The 15,710-nt window shown below is 35.6% G+C and overlaps 1 protein-coding gene across 1 annotated transcript; it reads left to right on the top strand.

The window, feature by feature from the left end:
• The first annotated feature begins 2,168 nt into the window (after window positions 1-2,168).
• On the top strand, window positions 2,169-15,292 carry LOC5576777 (cytochrome P450 4C1). The gene is made up of 5 exons (XM_001662814.3): window positions 2,169-2,528; window positions 13,677-13,871; window positions 13,939-14,124; window positions 14,177-14,806; window positions 14,867-15,292. Exons 1-5 carry the CDS (start codon window positions 2,366-2,368, stop codon window positions 15,211-15,213), a joined length of 1,521 nt encoding a protein of 506 aa, XP_001662864.3. The 5' UTR covers window positions 2,169-2,365; the 3' UTR covers window positions 15,214-15,292.
• The last annotated feature ends 418 nt before the right edge of the window (window positions 15,293-15,710 follow it).

A 15,710-nucleotide genomic window follows, 5' to 3' on the forward strand; every position in this document is an offset into this window, starting at 1 on the left:
GGCTTTTCGTACTCATGCTGCGTGCACTAGAGCAGCGAGCTCGATTTTGCCTACGAGGTCATCTACGACTAATACCTTCAGGGCCTTTGGGGGACCACTTAGCGTCCACGTACAGACTTAAATTTTTTACCTGATTTTTTTCTTATCAAAACTAGCACTTTACAATGACGAACTTATAACATTTCGAATTTTTTGAAAATAAGTGACGGCCTAATGGTCACCCTTATCAAAAAATCCAAAAATAAACACGTGTATTCTTATTTCGGATAAGGAACAAAATAGCAAATTTTCACGGGATTCGGTGACCCACTAGATCGGTTTTTCATGGAATGGCTGATTACACTTATGTTGTACTGGTTCAGTAGAACATAATTTTGGGTAATTTTGTTTTAAATAGTAGTTGAAAAGTTTCTTCAAGCTGGAGCATCAATTGAACGCTCGTACCAAAATACCTTAAAATGGTATCTTTGATAATGCGAATAACTTTGATGTATCCAGACCATACTAAACAAATTAACATAATTTAGAAGTAAATAAAAAACTGAATTTAGTACTTTATCAATTAATTCTACTAGAGTTGAAAAAAATAAACTATAAAAGTTACCCCGTTTTACGGTATCTATAATCGGTAGTGGAGTAATATTATTAAAAAATACAAGTTTTCCCTGCGTACGCGAAGGATCGATTGATCGTTGCCATATTTTAAAACACATCCTACGAGGGATACACGTGTGCAGTGTGCCACTGACTTAATTGATAGCTAGCGTCTGTGGAAACATCCGGAGACACGAAGTCATCGCAAATTGCTACCTTCGCGTTCCAGGATCAACAGGTTTACAAATTCATACAAACCGTTGATTGTTCTCCAACTTTTACCGACTTCCCTAGCTAGGCATGCGGCGTATACAGAAAATGTTCCCGCTACACATCCAGTTCTACCGAACGCGCCGCTAGGTAATCAATGATCGTACCGGAATTCTAATCTAATATGCAATAGCACCTTTGCCACCTCAAACCACCCTAATTTGAGAGACAATTAAACCTACGGCTGGTGATCAACCATAGTCAACGAACTAAGTGCTCGGCCGTGGATGAAGCCTGAGCTAGACAATGTGCGGTTTCTTAGAAGATATCACTTGCAGTAAGCTTTAGTAATAGCGAATGGCAATTTTGATTTTCCAACTGCATCAAGTCAATTTGCACGAGATTTTTTTTATTATATGTATTTAAAATTAAATTATACAGAATAAAATCAATCGATTGAATTGCCATGTCTAAACTCTGCATCGATGACGAACGACATACCGACGTGTTGACACTGCACTATGGGCCAGAAACCAAAATTTTCTCGACATGAATCCAAAATTGTTTTTAATTAAATGAGATTAATGTATAAATTGCATTAATTGAAAACATGTATATCAATGATTTTATTCAACTAAAATTTTAAATTAGTGTGTCATTAGAACCATAATCTTATACATATTTTTTACATTCTATACACCTTAGTATGGTGTATCGCGCAACAGTTTGGGTGCACTAGAACTCACTTGAAACATGAAAATTCTATGAAATTTCATATCAATAATGCCCCATTATTCTCGTTTAACATGAACGATTTGCATGCATCATAGGTAAACCCAAACTTTGGGACAATGACTTGAATGGCTATTTTATTAATATTTAATAGTTCAAAAATTTTCCTCCAAATTTTCGCATATGCTCTTCAAAGAATATAAGATCACGGTTCTAATGACGCATTGATTAAACAATATGTTTGATCCAATACTGAGAGAGTTATCCTATAAACTAAAGTTTTTGAGTGTATTTTTTGTAATCAAAATACAAAATTCTGAAAATGTTTGTGTCAAAATACCTAAGTAAGATTGACTCATTGCTTTCCGAAAGTGCCATATAGAGAGTTTCAATTGGACGTGTAATCACAGAGATATATGGACAAAACACTTTTGCATGTTTTTAAGGGGTTGATTTTTATTTCACTTAGACGTTGTATCACAAGTTTGTATTACTTTAACGACCAATAACCGTTATGAGAGTGCTCGGATTTTTTTTCGCAAAAAATCAACCATCTGTCCCATAGTACTTCGATGAATGAAGGAAACAATAGCTATTTAGGAACTACTGTTAAACCGGCGTTGATTACTATTTTATCGCTAGTCTTGTCCCCGGCTTCCACCAGGAATATACGCAGAGAGATGCTGGTGTCTGAATAAATCTCGGTCACCATGATCATCCATCGCCATTCACTTTCAATTCACGGTGCCGGTTCGATCAAAAACGTGCTCGGTCGCGAAACGTTGTCGGTTAACAGTATCTGCATAGTTTGGAAATTTTTACGGTTATAATGTGGAGTGTTGTAATCGGTTACAGTTTAAGTGTTCTAGTCTTCCTTGCTGTCTACTATCGATGGTCTCGACGAAAAACGAATGCTGCGTTGGCAAACATGAATGGACCGCCAAAGTATCCACTTATAGGACATCTCTACTTGCTGAAATACACGTCGCAAGGTGCTCATACTTTAGTTAATTAAGACTAAAAAAAATGTGAAAAAAGTGATAGACTTTGTGATTTGATTGTGAAAAATGAAATGAAAAATGTGATCAAAAATCGACGAAGGACTCTTAAAATACCGTACCGTATTTTGTGTGTATTTTCCTCATTGAACTTTCATAAAAATTTCAAATCAAAATCTTACGATATAAATTATTTTGCATAATTTTTGAAGAATTTTTTTCAGAAGCGATATTTAACTGTGAAGTAAATTTGTGAAATTTCAGAAATCAATAAGGACATTTGCCGCTGAATAAATTTTCTTATTTTTTGTGGATATTTTTGATCAAGTTTTTTAGGGTAATTTCTGACGTAGTTGGAAAGATAATAGAGTTATTTCAGCTTGAATTTTTCAGCTACTTGTGGATTTATTGGATGGATTTTAAGAAGAATCTTAAGAGCACCTAGTATTATACAAAACTCTTCCAAATCATTCTGCCAAGAATCGTCGAAAACCTTCTCTTAATTTATAATGCTTTCGAAATCTCGAATAACTTGGTTGGCAATTGGACTAATGATCCCTAAATAAAAATTGTGCACGTTCATATTGCATAGCAAGTACGTTGAAATTGCATTAGTTTAACGTTTTTAAGATGGAGAGTTTAATATCGTTGTCTAAAATCAACAATTAGAATTTCACTTCACATTTTGGTATTGCAATGGTTTTTGTTAACGATCAACGCTCCGTCATCGTAATCATCGTCATCATCGAAACTTCAAAAGCAGTTTTTCTGTTCATAACTAAGAATTTTTCGATGAAAATATGTTCCCTGGGTTTCAGTTGGAGAATGGAATGCAGTGAACACATTTTCCTATAAGTTTTCTTGATTTTGAACGAAAAAACTGCTTTTGAAAATTCAGAAAATAATGGCGGATCCTGCCCCCTAAATAGTACGCATTGGCTGTTTTCCATACAAAATGGTTAAGCTAGGAGGTTTAGTTCGCGGCTTTTTATCTAGTACTCCGTTTGTCCTTAAATTTTAATCTTCTCTTTCCTTCGGTAGTTCCAAAGTACCATTGATTATCGATGATCTTGCGACAAATCGAATCAAATAAATTCGAAGAAATACTTACTAGAACATGATTCCATACGCATCGGAATTATTGAAAAGTCAACCATTTGTTTCAATAGTTGAGCTATTGATAAACAATCTATTTACTACTGAAAAACAAGTCAAACAAGAGTGGTTAGAGTCCGCGGCTACAAAGCAAAGCCATGCTGAAGGCGTCTGGGTTCGAATCCCGGTTGGTCCAGGATCTTTTCGTAATGGAAATTTCCTTCACTTCCCTGGGCATAGAGTATCATCGTACCTGCCACACGAGATACGAATGCGAAAATGGCAACTTTGGCAAAGAAAGCTCTCAGTTAATAACTGTGGAAGTGCTCATAAAAAAAAAAACTAAGCTGAGAAGCAGGCTCTGTTCCAGTGGGGACGTTAATGCCAAGAAGAAGAATATGTTTTTGAAAACTTTAACCTGTTTGCACCATTGTTTGTCTAAGCACTTTTTTATAGGTTTTTTTCGTGAAGAATAGTCGATATAAGACGTGGGAAAGAGAATTCTTCATTAAATTGTATTTTTTTTTTTTTACAAAAAAGTACAATTAGGTTTCTGAAATAGAAGGATGCATAAACAGAAAAAAAATCGTGTTTTTGACTGCTAAAGGGCTGGGGGCAAGAAAGTCACCTTAAGATATATCGGATAATCGGAGTACAGATAACAAATACGGTATAGAAGTTTACTTTATAGTAAAACCGCAATTTTACAAAAATAGTTTAGTTTTCATTCTATTTGGCTATCGAAATAACAAATAAGTAAAACTATTTAGAATCATGTTTGAATGTCCTAGATGAGTTATTTTGATTTCAATTAGTATAAAACATTGATATTATGCAAAATTAGACTACATAAATAAAAACTTCATCTGGTTTTATATGAGGGAATTGTGGTGTCACTCTTGTTGTCTTGTGTTGATATATGTAAAACTAAATGCCAAACGAACTTTTTCGAAAAAAAATCTTCACTACTGCTTTGAACAAACGTCAATCGTTAATACTGCGTGAAAAAAAAATATGTTTGGGATCGTATAAAGTCATTCCTTATTTCCCAGTTTAACATTCTTATAATATTATGAAATTTTTAAGTCGTAGAGTCAAAGAATTTTTTTTTCGTAGTATTTTTTTCTTGTCGTAATATTTATACAAACGTCAATGAAAACCTAATTTATACTTTCCCTGGGTTAGACATTATTTTGCATAATTTTGGGTTCACCCCCGCATTTGGGTTCAGCCGCATTAGAAAGGGAGTTATTCTTTCAAAATTTTTTTTGAAAAAATTCATATGAATTAAAAATAACTCTTTGCCTTTCGAATGCGGCTTAGAGATTTTCAACTGGACGTGTAATCACAGAGATATGTACAGAACACTTTTGTATGTTTTTGAGGGGGTGAACCCAAACTTTTGCACGGGAGTGTAATTCCTGTTATGACCATGAAGTGGATTTCAATTTTATTTTTAATTTTACTCAAAGATGACTTGTTTTGTTTGATTGAGTGAGCTTTTCTAGTTCAAGCTTAAACTGAAAACAAAAAAAAAATGTTTTTGATTTTCCTGAGGATGTAAAATTTTTTTCCCGCAACTTTTTTCTGAGCACATCACTATTTGTACAGATTTTTCGCACATCTAAACCGCTAGACCGCAAAAATAAAATTTCGATCTTCGGAAGACGGATAACATTGTTTTTTATAATAAAAAGTGGTTTTGGTTTATCGTGTACACTTTGTTTACACATTGTAAAGGAGGCCATGCTACTATGAATAGACACTAAACACTTCGAGCTGTTTAGGATGAACTTTTCAATCCAATGGATCAATGCCTTTGTTCACTAATATGACGTTTGAGCGGTGCCGTGTTATTTACGTAGCCATGGAAACGAGTGAATTCTGAACCGCTAAAACGTCATATTAGAGCGGTTCCACGCGAAATCGTCCATAAAATGCTAAATTCTGACATGTACCATTCCGATTTGGATGAAACTGCGCAGATGTATTAAGTATATGAGACGAAAATTATCTCATATAATTGGGGATCGTTTAGAATCGAGAATAACTTCTGATAAGGGCGTATGTATTTTTGGCACCACCATTTAAAAAAAAATTGTACCTCGGAAACCGTTTGTTATAGAGAAATAGTGTCTGAGGAGGAATGGTAGACAATCAAAAAGGCTTTGTAAAAAAATATACACTGAAATAAAATACTTTTATTTTCATGAAAAAAAAATCGAAATTAAACCTTAAAACACAAATTGCAAAAAATAGGTATCTTTGATTTTTTTCAAATTTTTTCTGTAAAATTTCAATGTAAAACCAGATGTTTTAAGCACAGTTTCAACATGGTGCAATCTAAAATAAAAAAGTTTTTTTAAGAGCAACTTTTGGTGCACTTCTGAAAATTCAATTTCTGGCCGTAGAAAAGACGTTTTGATGCTGTAATATGATTCTTCATCCAAAAACAATTCAAAATGCTAATAACAATGATCTTCCCAAAACTAGCCGTTTTCTAGATATTTAGGATTCAATTATATTAATATCATAAAACTTAAGAAAATACGCCCGTTTCATAAGTTACTCCAGATGCTCCAAATTTTTTTTTCTAAGGCCAACTTTTGGTGTATTTCTGAAAATTCAATTTCTGGTTATAGAAAAGGCGTTTTGATGCTGCAATATGATTTTTTATCCAAAAACAATTCAAAATTCTAATATCAATGACCTTCCTATAAGTTACCGCTTCAAGATATTTGGGATTGAATTATATTAATATCATAAAACTTAAGAAAATACGCCCGTTTCTTACATTATTCCAGATGCTCCATCAACAATGTTACGTTAATCTCTTCCCACATTAATATCCCATCTACTTTTTCTTTGACATTTAGACGGTTGGATGAACTGTTCGAAAGATACAGGATGATTGTTGGAATATTGTTGAGAATTAATATAAGTATTACCACAGACAAACAGACGTAACACTGGATAAATTTCCATCGCCCACGAATTTAACGATCAGTTCAAAATACAACAATTGTCAAGTTCACAACCAGAGGCGTGCGCGTCGCTTTCCTTCGTGTTTGACATTTCACACTACCGCCACCTGTTGGACATGTGGCACAAAAAGTTATTTCGTTCAATAAGCTCACTAGATGGTGGTAGTATTTGTGGTCGAGAGAATTTTGTGAAAAATGTTCTAGGTGTTACTTCAGGCTCTGGGCATTCTTGTGTAGATTGTGGTCGAGATGTGACGTACGGTCACGACACCTAGATAGGAAACGCATATAAAAAATTAGTTCAAGCACTGATAGAACAAAGAATTCGTTGAAGTATGTATGTATCGTTATGTACCCGCTAGTGTTTCGAGCGAAACAGAGAATGTGCCCCGAGCGAGCCGAGCGCTTGATCAACTATTGTTTTCATTGCCTCCGTATTTGTCTTGGTTTGTTTGACGGATCATTTTGGAGGGATTGGTGGCGGCTAATAATATTGTTACATATTGTTATTGTTATTTCTCAACAATTCGTTTATTTGTGTAAGTGTTAAAGATAAAGTTGATGGGATATTATTGCGCATTTCATTCACCACTGGACTCCGCAGTTAATTTTTATAAATGAGGGAAGGAAAATAAAAGTGCGATTCTGCATCCAATCTTGTTGATGTCTTCAGCGCACTCATTCATTATAAATCGTAGAATAAATGCGCTGAAGACACCAACAAGATTTGATGCAGGATCGCACTTTTATTTACATTCTCGCACTTATGAAAACTGACTGCGCAGTCCAGTGGTGAACGAAATACCCAATAATGTGGGAAGAGATTAACGTAACATTGTTGATGGAGCATCTGGAATAATGCAAGAAACGGGCGTATTTTCTTATGTTTTATGATATTAATATAATTCAATCCCAAATATCTTGAAGCGGTTACTTATAGGAACATCATTGATATTAGAATTTTGAATTGTTTTTGGATAAAGAATATTGCAGCATCAAAACGCCTTTTCTATAACCAGAAATTGAATTTTCAGAAATACACCAAAAGTTGCCCTTAGAAAAAAAAAATTATTTTAAATTGCACCATGTTGAAACTGCCCTTAAAACATGGGATATTAATTTGGAAAGAGATAAACGTAACATTGTTGGTGGAGCATCTGAAGTAACTTATGAAACGGGCGTATTTTCTTAAGTTTCATGATATTAATATAATTGAATCCTAAATATCTAGAAAACGGATAGTTTTAGGAAGATCATTGTTATTAGCATTTTGAATTGTTTTTGGATGAAGAATCATATTACAGCATCAAAACGTCTTTTCTACGGTCAGAAATTGAATTTTCAGAAATGCACCAAAAGTTGCTCTTAGAAAAACTTTTTTATTTTAGATTGCACCATGTTGAAACTGTGCTTAAAACATCTGGTTTTACATTGAAATTTTACAGAAAAAATTTGAAAAAAATCGAAGATATCTTTTTTTTTGCAATTTGTGTTTAAGGTTTAATTTTGATTTTTTCATGAAAATAAAAGTATTTTATTTCAGTGTATATTTTTTTTACAAAGCCTATTTGATTGTCTACCATCCCTCCTCAGACACTTTATCTCTATTACAAACGGTTTCTCCGAGGTACATTTTTTTAAAATGGTGATGCTAAAAATACTTACGCCCTTATCAGAAGTTACTCTTGATTTTAAATGGTCTCTACACCAGTGGAAAAAACTAATTCTACACGGTAAAAAATAAGCACCATGCTATCAATAGTTCTGCACTTGGATTTGCACTACTGTTGAATCTTGACAAAATCAAGGTAACAGCACTTGAATACAACGTTGCATGTTTTGATTTGAAATAAAAAAAAAGTTAAAACAAACATTTCCGCCTGACCCAGATTTGAACCATCAACCTTCGGAGTGCAAGTCTAGTGTCTTACCTCGACACCAACTCACATCTGTTGAAAGGGATTGAATTGACCTCAATCAATTTCTACAACGAGCTGTCAATGATTGCTCCCATACAAAAGACATGATGTTCAAAATCAACGACTTTTCACTTCAGAGTCAAGTTCTAGAGACAGTAGAGCAAATCCAAAGTTGAAACTCTTCAAATCATGGTGATTGGTGTTTTGAATTGAGTCAAGTGATCAATCTATTCAATCGAACGTGCTGATTTTTTACCGTGTATTATATCGAAACTATGTGCAAAATTCCATTTGAATCCAAGGTAGTCGAGTTTCATCGTTTACCGATTTGGCGTGGAACCGCTCATTGGTGAACTCGTGCATTGGTCCAAAGTCCATTTTACGAAACGGCAACACTGATGATATTGCTGTTACTTTCACACGTTACGACACCGCCTACTGTCAAAATGTCATTCATAAAATAATCGATCAGCTGTTCAAAAACGTCTCGTAAAATGGACTATTGGCAGTTCCACAATACTATAGAATTGTCCTGGGAGGGAGGCACAGATACTACACACGAAATATGACACAAAGTTATTTCAAACTGCAAGAAAACTCCTGCTTGCCAACGACAATCAAGGCAGACTTGATGAAAATCGCTAGTTTTCTTTTGTGGTTTACCTTCGATCGTTCTGGACAAACATGGAAAAAGAGCCAAAGTTTTCTATGCATTTTATTTTTATTTTTATTGGAAAAAGTAAAATGCAAAAATATGTTTTCATCAATTACGCGCTTTGTCCATTGTTTAAGATCTGGGCTCACAGTGAGAGTTCGTGACTCTCTAAAAATTTGAGAGTTCGTAACCCTAAAAATTTGGTTTTAAATTCAGTTTTGTCAGTTTTGTTGCTGCTCTTGAACGCTCTCGTGCCACGTAGCAAACGAGAGAGTGAATGTTTACATTCATAGGACTCTCCGAATGCGATGTGCCACGAACTGTTAGGGTTTATTCACAAATTTCATAACGCTAAAAATGGTTATTTTCGACACCCGGTTTTTGTATGAATATTTTACAAATTTTGTATGAGCCGTAACGTCACGATGATACCCACCCACCCCCTTCAGCGTTATGAAATTTGTGAATGGGCCCTTATGGTTCGCGAACTGTTACACTCTCCGAATATGGTTCGATCGGCTTATTCGGATCAAAATCCATACATTGGACACCAACTCGTATGTGTTAGGAGAGGTTGAATTGATGGCAATATGTTTCTGCAACAAGTTGTCAATTCTTGTTTTCACACAAGAGACCTGATGTTCACTATCAAAGACTTTTCACTTCGAAGGTTATTGTTAATGACAGTAGAGGTAATCCAAAGCAGGAAATCTTCGAATAATGGTGATTTGTGTGAACCAATCCAAGAGTTAAATCCATTCAGTTGAACGTGTTGGGTTTTTCACGTGAAAGTCGAACTAGTACTGATAAATTAAAAATGGTTCTTTCGTTCGTCTGTAGTAAGTAACGGTTTTGGTACGCACTTTGACTTTGCTTGGTAACTTTAGTGTGAAACAAAATGAGAATATATCGATGGTCATCGAGGATACATTCCATGTGGGAATGTTCTGCAAAAGCAGTCAAGCATATTATTGCAGCTAATGTTTTTTCTTCAATTTTCGCTATATTCAGACTCCTTTTCGAATTTTGTTTTGCCCCCCCCCACGAACGCATTGCGGAAAATTGATTAACCCCTCTACTGGCAGCTTCAATTTTTCACCACAAAAAATATTAAAATCGCGATAACTTTCATGTTTCTCAATATATTTACGCCATATTTTCACAAGTTCTCGAACAACTCTTACTTTTTCAGAATCTTTTTTTTTTTTTTTTGTGTGGTATTCAGTTGGAGCTGCCTGACAGCTTAACTTGTCAAGGCTGAACCCTCGGTCTGGCTTTTGCCAAGTTTCCCCTCTACCAGGACCAATACTCAGACGGACTAGGCAATGGCGCCCACATGAACACTGTTTTTTATTAGTATTGTGACGTGGTAGTTTTTGAAAAGTACCCATATTCCCTTGCTTCTGAGAAAAGGAAGCATTATGAAAATCAGCAGCTCCATTAGAATTTGTTTGAAATAGTAGTGCATTACTAATACTGTCTAGTCGAAATGGTTTTGAATAATTTGTCATACAAGTGCTATTCTGATTACTATTGTCTTTTACGTAAGATTAGAGTCTTAAATGTCAAGTGTCGTCAAGTCTTAACAAAATTAGGCTGTTTAGTAGTAGTTCTAGTTAATTTCATTTTTGTTGTTAAAAGTATTTATTGGTCATTACGTTCATATATCCTTAAAGAAAAAAGTCGCTTTCCTTGTCTGTTCAACAATTTTTCGAAACTAGCAAGTGTACCCTAATGATCGATCTCAGCGTCTTAGTTTCCATAGTCATTTTTATAGTGAATATTGAAGAGTAAAGTTACCTTAGGCTTCTATTACAGTCTCCTACAAGATTCACTTTTCGGTGGCAAACGCAATGCTTCACAACGCCTACTTTCTACTTGTAAATTTTGCGAAAATGAAGCTGGAATTAGATTATTTATACCGCTGTTAAAAAAGAGGTATTTCTTATTATGGCAATGTAAAAACCATATTAAAATAAGATTGTCGCCACTTATTTCTACTCAGTGAATCTACTAGTCATTTTCCTAAGAGTTCCTATGTATTCCCTACGTCGTATATGATAACGATGTATCTAACTAGCTAATAGTAAGAGTGGCTACGGATCATTCTGGTTAGCAAAAGGCAAACTGAACGTCACCAATAGTATTAATGTCCACTTCGAATAGATTAATTATTTGAAATGGGCATCAATGCTATCAACGACGCAGAACGTCCGTTGGATCACATCCGAGATATTATTGCGTCTATGCCATATAAATTATGACGCGGCTTTAAGCAAAAAAAGCCAAAATGTGATACCACCACTACAGGTTACGCCTTTGGTTTCCATCATATGGGCTAATGGATTATGCCCTCCCATCGCGGCAAGGTCGCATAACCAAGGGGAGGGAACTCTTACTTTTTCAGAATCTGTGCCGATATTCACCATTAGTCATCTGGCTTCGAAAATATTCCGATATTGCTTGTGGACCAACACTTCCCACACAAAATTTCTGAGGTCGCTATTTTGTTATTAGCTCATTTATCAAAAAATAAAATGTGGGCTCTGCAATGTCAGATAATAAGGAGCTTTTCTGAAAAAATCATATATATATATATATCGGTTGGGGTCTCTTCAAGATATCTGAAAATTACGATTTGCTGTTTCATGAAATAAGCAGACTATTGTCAAAGCATTGTTTCGAAAATCGACTAGCCGAACGTGAAAAAAATTCTGTAGCCTGAGATACTCACGTGAGTTATAGCTACGTGTTGGTCCTCAAGAGAATTTCGGAACAACCCCGACACTGACACAGATTCGAAACGTAGAAGAGTTTTTTTTTAAACTTGTGAAAAAATTAGGCAAAAATATTGAAAAACAAAAAAAAAATATTGCGATTTGAATAATGTGTTGTGATGATAAAATGGTGCTGCTAGGGTTAATATGTACATAACACAACATTTTTTTCAGTAATGCAGTCTTAGGAGCAATTTAAAGGACAAAATATGTTCTATGGGCATAAAACATATATTGCCGTTTTAATTTTCCAAGGTAAAAAATCCCCCAGTGAGTTCATATCGTGCAAATAATCGATAGTCCATAATTTGTATACTTTTACGGCAAATGCTAGGACACTATTAATTGCCATAATTGGTATAAAGACAACGCTTTTTGAAAACCAATTTTTAGAAGCTTTCAGTCAATTTAGTACTAAAATTGTTGTTTTCTAAAGCTTCACTAGTAATTAACATCAACAAGTCATGCTTCTTCTTCTTCTTTATGGCGTTACATCCCCACTGGGACAGAGCCTGCTTCTCAGCTTAGTGTTCTTATGAGCACTTCCACAGTTATTAACTGAGAGCTTACTATGCCAATGACCATTTTTGCATGCGTATATCGTGTGGCAGGTAGAGTATCTCTATACCCTGGGATGTCGAGAAAATTTCCAACCCGAAAAGATCCTCGACTGGTGGGATTCGAACCCACGACCCTCAGCTTGGTCTTGCTGAATAGCTGCGCGTTTACCGCTACGGCTATCTGGGCCCCGCCACAAGTCATGCTTACGTTTTAGAAATGCGATTAAATTCAGATTGTCATCCATACTGTAGACTTATTGCATCAATATATAGTACACATACCCTATATTATATGCAGTGAGAAGTTGGAAATAAGCCTGCATTTCTCTAGAACCGGAGTTTCATGTTTCCTAGCACGAAGCAAGAATTTAGAATTTATTACGGGCATTTCACGTTTGATGCGGGTAATTAACCCCTCTACCGGCAGCTTCATTTTTTACCGCAAAAAAATATTCAAATCGCGATGAGTTTTTTATTTCTTGGTATTTTTGCACCATTTTTTCACAAGCTGGAACCGGAGATGTTCAAAAATTTGACGCGTAGCCATAACCCACGTGAATATCTAAGGCTATAGAATTTTTATCGCATTCGGATTTCTACAAAAATACTAAACCGATTTACATGATTTTTCAGAGTAGCTCCTTATTACCTTGCATTGTATAGCCCGCATTTTATTTTTTTGATAAATTGACATACAACAAAATGGCCGCCAAAGACATTTTGTATGGCAAATGTCGGTCCCCAAGGAACATTGGAATATCTTGAAAACCGGATCATCATTGATTAATATCGACATGGATTCTTAAACTAGAAGAGTTTTTTGAGAACTTGTGAAAAAATGGTGCGAAAATACCAAGATATAAAAAAGTTATCGTAGTTTCAAATTTCTTTTGCAATAAAAAATGGAGCTGCCGGTAGAGGGGTTAACCTGCTGAGTTCATAATCTGGAGGATGGTAAAATTTATGGATAAAAACTGCATGGTTTTTCGTAAATAATTTCAAACCAATATAACAAAAAACTGAATTTCTTTTCTATAATGAAAACGACTAATTTCCCGCAAATTAGATCGATTTATGTTTTTAAGGCGTTAGACCCTTATACTGTTTTCATCAAGATGACCAATTAATAATATGTATTGTTTCTATCCCTAGAGAAAATCTTCGAAACCTTTGTGGAGCTTGGCAGTACCTATTCGTCGCCCATGGGTATCGAATTGGGACCAATTACCCTGGTTGTAGTTTATCAACCGGAACATCTTCAAGCGGTCCTGAGTTCACCGCACTGCATAAGTCGACCATTTTGGTACGACTTTTTCCGTGTTAGCCGAGGAATTTTCTCCTCGCCAGGTAAAACGACAAACGACGTTTTTTTAAGAATCTTAAAAAGTTTTAAAGTTCTATTATGTGATTCCAGCGCATATTTGGAGAGGTCAGAGAAAAGTGCTGAATCATTCATTCGGGCCGGGTATCCTGAACAGCTTCGTATCAATTTTTAATGAAAAGAGTGAAATTCTGACTAAGTTGATGACCTCCCATGTAGGAAGAGGTGAACGTGATTTTGGTCACGAAATAGCTCGAGCTGCTCTGGACACAATATATTGTAAGTAGAGAATGATTTATATACGAATTTTGACTAATCATTTATATTTCAGCAACGGCTTTTGGACTGAACTTTGGTATGCAGGAGGCTCCTGAGGGGAGCAAGTATCTTGAAGCACAAGAGGAATTCATCGGATTAGTGTTGAAACGAATATTTTCGGTGATTAATTACAGTGAAAGAATCTATCGACTGACAAAAGATTACAAAAGAGAACAAGAGCTGTTAAGCTATGCACGAACTTTAACAAATAGAATAATGCAAGCAAGGAATGCTGAACAGATTCTGTCCGGAGCAATCGGATTGCCTTCAGTTGCGACGGAAAATACCGATGGCAAAAAGCCACAAATCTTCCTGGATAAACTGTTTGAGCTAGCTGTGGAGAATAAACAGCAACTTTCGAAGGAAGATATTCCAGAACATTTGGACACAATTATATTCGCTGGTAATGATACAACCGCAACTACTATGAGTAACCTTCTACTCATGTTGGCAATGCATCCAGACGTTCAAGAACGTGTTTATCAAGAGATAATGGAAGCATGCCCGGACCTAGAACAACACGTATCCATGGAAGACACTGCCAAACTAACCTATACAGAAATGGTATGCAAGGAAACGATGCGCTTGTTTCCTGTGGGACCACTTATTGGACGGATAGCAGAAGTAGACATCAAAATAAGTGGTATTACAATCTGCATAGATGATAAAAAATTCAAACTTTAATAATATTCTACTCTTCTAGATGAACACGTGATCCCAGCGGGGTCAGAAGTGGGCTGTGGAATTTATATGGTCCACAGGGATCGGAAAATATGGGGCCCAAGAGCGGAGGAATTCAATCCGGACCATTTCCTTCCGGAGAACATTAGCAAGATACACCCTTACGCTTACCTGCCATTCAGTGGTGGAATTCGGAACTGCATCGGAGTACGGTACGCGTGGATTTCTATGAAAATCATGATTGTTCATATATTGCGGAGGTATCGCTTGAAGACATCACTCACCATGGATAAAATTACGCTCCAGTATTGTATATTGCTTAAAATAGGTAATGGTTGTCGAATAAGTTTGGAGGAGAGAAATATATAAGAATGATTATGTTAATAAAGTGGCGAAAGAAACAATAGAATAATCGAAAGTTGGAAATCTTCAACTTTTTTCGAACACATTTCATCTCAAACTTTTACACGATCTTGCATGAGCACACTTGCGAAGCTGAACGAGAAAAATACCCTTAATTTATAACTTTTCGATTGGTTCCACTCGAATACGTCTGAGTTAGTTTTTGAACATTAGGAAGTTTCACCCCTATTTGGGACTGGTTCCCTTGGAGGTCCGATGAAGAACCGGAATAGTACCATAGCGGGTTTCATAGTTCTTTTTTTGCTTACATAACATTCTAAGTCAAAATAGTAAAAACAAATTGAGGGGCTAGTAGTTCAATGTTTATGTGCCTTATTTTTGTTTACGCCGGATTCAACTTTCGATCGAATCCTGTTCGTTCGAATCCAAAGCCCACTTGTTTTTGCTGGCGTAAACGGGAATGCAAAACGGTTTTCGATCGAAAGAACATTCAAACGTAAACA

Source organism: Aedes aegypti, chromosome 3 (assembly GCF_002204515.2).
Source record: "Aedes aegypti strain LVP_AGWG chromosome 3, AaegL5.0 Primary Assembly, whole genome shotgun sequence".
Lineage (NCBI taxonomy): Eukaryota > Metazoa > Arthropoda > Insecta > Diptera > Culicidae > Aedes > Aedes aegypti.

Coding starts and splice junctions, on each gene's coding strand:
- LOC5576777 (XM_001662814.3), top strand. CDS start 2,366: ATGTGGAGTGTTGTAATCGGTTACAGTTTAAGTGTTCTAGTCTTCCTT. Junction 2,529..13,676: donor GCTGAAATACACGTCGCAAG/GTGCTCATACTT, acceptor TTCTATCCCTAG/AGAAAATCTTCGAAACCTTT. Junction 14,807..14,866: donor AGTAGACATCAAAATAAGTG/GTATTACAATCT, acceptor CTACTCTTCTAG/ATGAACACGTGATCCCAGCG.